This window comes from Otolemur garnettii, unplaced genomic scaffold, assembly GCF_000181295.1.
Source record: "Otolemur garnettii isolate 467f Iridium unplaced genomic scaffold, OtoGar3 scaffold00025, whole genome shotgun sequence".
Classification (NCBI taxonomy): Eukaryota; Metazoa; Chordata; class Mammalia; order Primates; family Galagidae; genus Otolemur; species Otolemur garnettii.
In genome coordinates this window covers 17,307,995-17,310,063 of record NW_003852420.1, presented here as the reverse complement: position 1 = coordinate 17,310,063, position 2,069 = coordinate 17,307,995, and the positions used below count along the sequence as shown (strand labels likewise).

The following is a 2,069-nucleotide window of genomic DNA, read 5'->3' as shown; positions in this document are numbered from 1 at the left end:
AAAAAAAAAAAAAAAAAAGATAAGGAAGTCTGTTAATCCAGGCAAACCACAATGTACCAGTGCAAGTGATCTGTTAAGCAAATTGATGATCTGTAGGTGATTTCACCTTTGATCTGCAAGGCCTTAGTAAAATTTAGTATTTCATTGTCCGAGGTATGTCTGATCACCTTTTCCTTCATAGCCAGGACCCCCTTGGCCAAGAGGGAGTCTGTACAGTTGGGGAGAAGCTTAGGATTTTATTTTAGTCGACAGGTGGAAGGGGAAAAGGACTGTCAGTAGAATCAGAAGCTGGAGTCTAGAGAGATTTCTTGAAGCAAGTGATCTTATAGTTTCAGAGTGAAGAAGGCAGTCCCAGAGGAAATGACTGCAAGGGGATTAGCTTGTATGGAATTGAGTAGTGATCCCCAAACCACAGAATCTGAGTTAGGTTTTTATACTGCTGAGTGAGGACTACAAAGCAGGGTTTACAGGTATTGTGAGTCTATCAGGGTCCAGTTGGTAAAGACCAGTAAAGACCAGGTGTTTAAATATGACTAAAGAGGCCCTTAGGTGCCAGGTGCAGTGGTGTGTGCCTCTAATCCCAGGTACTCAGGAAGCTGAGGTGGAAGGATTGCTTGAGCCCAGAAGTTTAAGACCATCCTGTTCAACATAGCAAGATCCTGTCTTAAACACATGCTTATGCAAAGAGGCACTTGGAGCTGCTGCAAGCTTTTGAGAAAGAATGCTAGGTTCCAAACAATATTTTAACAAAATGATTCTTGTTCTATGACAGGTAGCTGAGGAAAGAGGGGCTTGTATAATTTAGTAACAATTGTTCATAGCAGTGATGCCTTTGTACATGTGTTTTTCCCCGCCCTAGGAGCATAGATTCAAGTTGCCCTGAATATATACTCCCAACGTGTATTTTTGTTATCAAAGTGCTTTTACAAATGTTCCTTGGAACATGGCTGTGAGGTAGCTTTTATTCCCTCCCTTTCTTTGTTGTTGTTGTTTTTTTTTTTGAAGTCAGAGTCTTACTCTGTTGCCAGGATAGAATACAGTGGCGTGATCATAGCTCATTGTAACCTTACACTTCTGGGCTCAAGTGATCCTCTTACTTCAGCCTCCCAAGTACCTGAGACTACAGTCATATGCCACTGTGCCCAGCTAATTTTTCTATTTTTTTAGAGACAGGGTCATGCTCTTGCTTACGCTGATTTCGAACTACTGACCTCAAGCAATCCTTCGTCTTGACCTCCCAGAATGCTAGGATTACAGGTGCGGAGGCCACTGTGCCTGGCCTATTACCATATTTCATAGGGTACAGCTATTTGATGGCAGGGTTGAGATTCAAACATGCTTTTTGCTACACTTCAGCAGTTTCAATTAAGGAGTGGGATAAAAATTGTTGTTGTAGGACTCGAGAAGGAAAGAACAGAGCTGATTGCTCCTTTCTTCTAATAAGAACTGATTGGAAATTATTGGCCTAAGACCAACTAGAGCCAAAATTACAGAGAAAAATTTTGTTGACATTGGAAATAACATGATGAAATTCTTCGGAAAATCTCAAGAGTTTGCATTGTTTCTACTTGTAATGTCTACTTGTAATTTGCTTACCACACCCCCACCCCCACCTTTGGCCCTGAATCTATAGAAGTTCCATCTGATCCCATATTTACATTTTTTAGAAAAGGAACATCTGATATTGAATGATTTTGGTATATCTGTCAGTGTTGGTAAAACAAAACACCAGTAACTGTCTTGTATTTAAAAACTATTCCAACAGATCAAACCTCAGCTGAAATAAAATATTTTAAGCCTACTTTTCTTTTGAAATAAAAGGTACAGTAAGTGGCCTGTTAGAAACAATTACACAATTTTAGAACTGTGAGATATCTGAAGGTTTAAAATTCAAATGCCTTTCTCCATCCTACCTCTTTTCCCTTTCTGAGGAAATGGAGATTCAGATTGTATGTATTCCAAGATATATATGTTAATTTTTTTTTTAAATCCTGAGAAGTAAGGATTTTACCTTTATTTTTTGTGAGACACAACCAAAGCTTTTAGGAATGGTTATCTTTTTTTTTTTT

General features: G+C 38.9%; 1 protein-coding gene across 2 annotated transcripts in view; it reads left to right on the top strand.

Annotated features, from left to right (window-relative positions):
- Nucleotides 1-2,069, top strand: part of LOC100962975 (ubiquinol-cytochrome-c reductase complex assembly factor 1) — a 117,048-nt gene that overhangs the window by 8,491 nt on the left and 106,488 nt on the right. The window contains exon 1 of one of the 2 annotated variants that reach the window (XM_023512183.1): nucleotides 1,234-1,257. The exons of the other annotated variant lie outside the window; for it this stretch is intronic. Coding sequence (XP_023367951.1) covers nucleotides 1,243-1,257 — 15 coding nt within the window. The 5' untranslated portion in view covers nucleotides 1,234-1,242. Of the gene's footprint in view, nucleotides 1-1,233; nucleotides 1,258-2,069 lie in introns of those variants that run through there. 2 annotated transcript variants of the gene reach the window in all.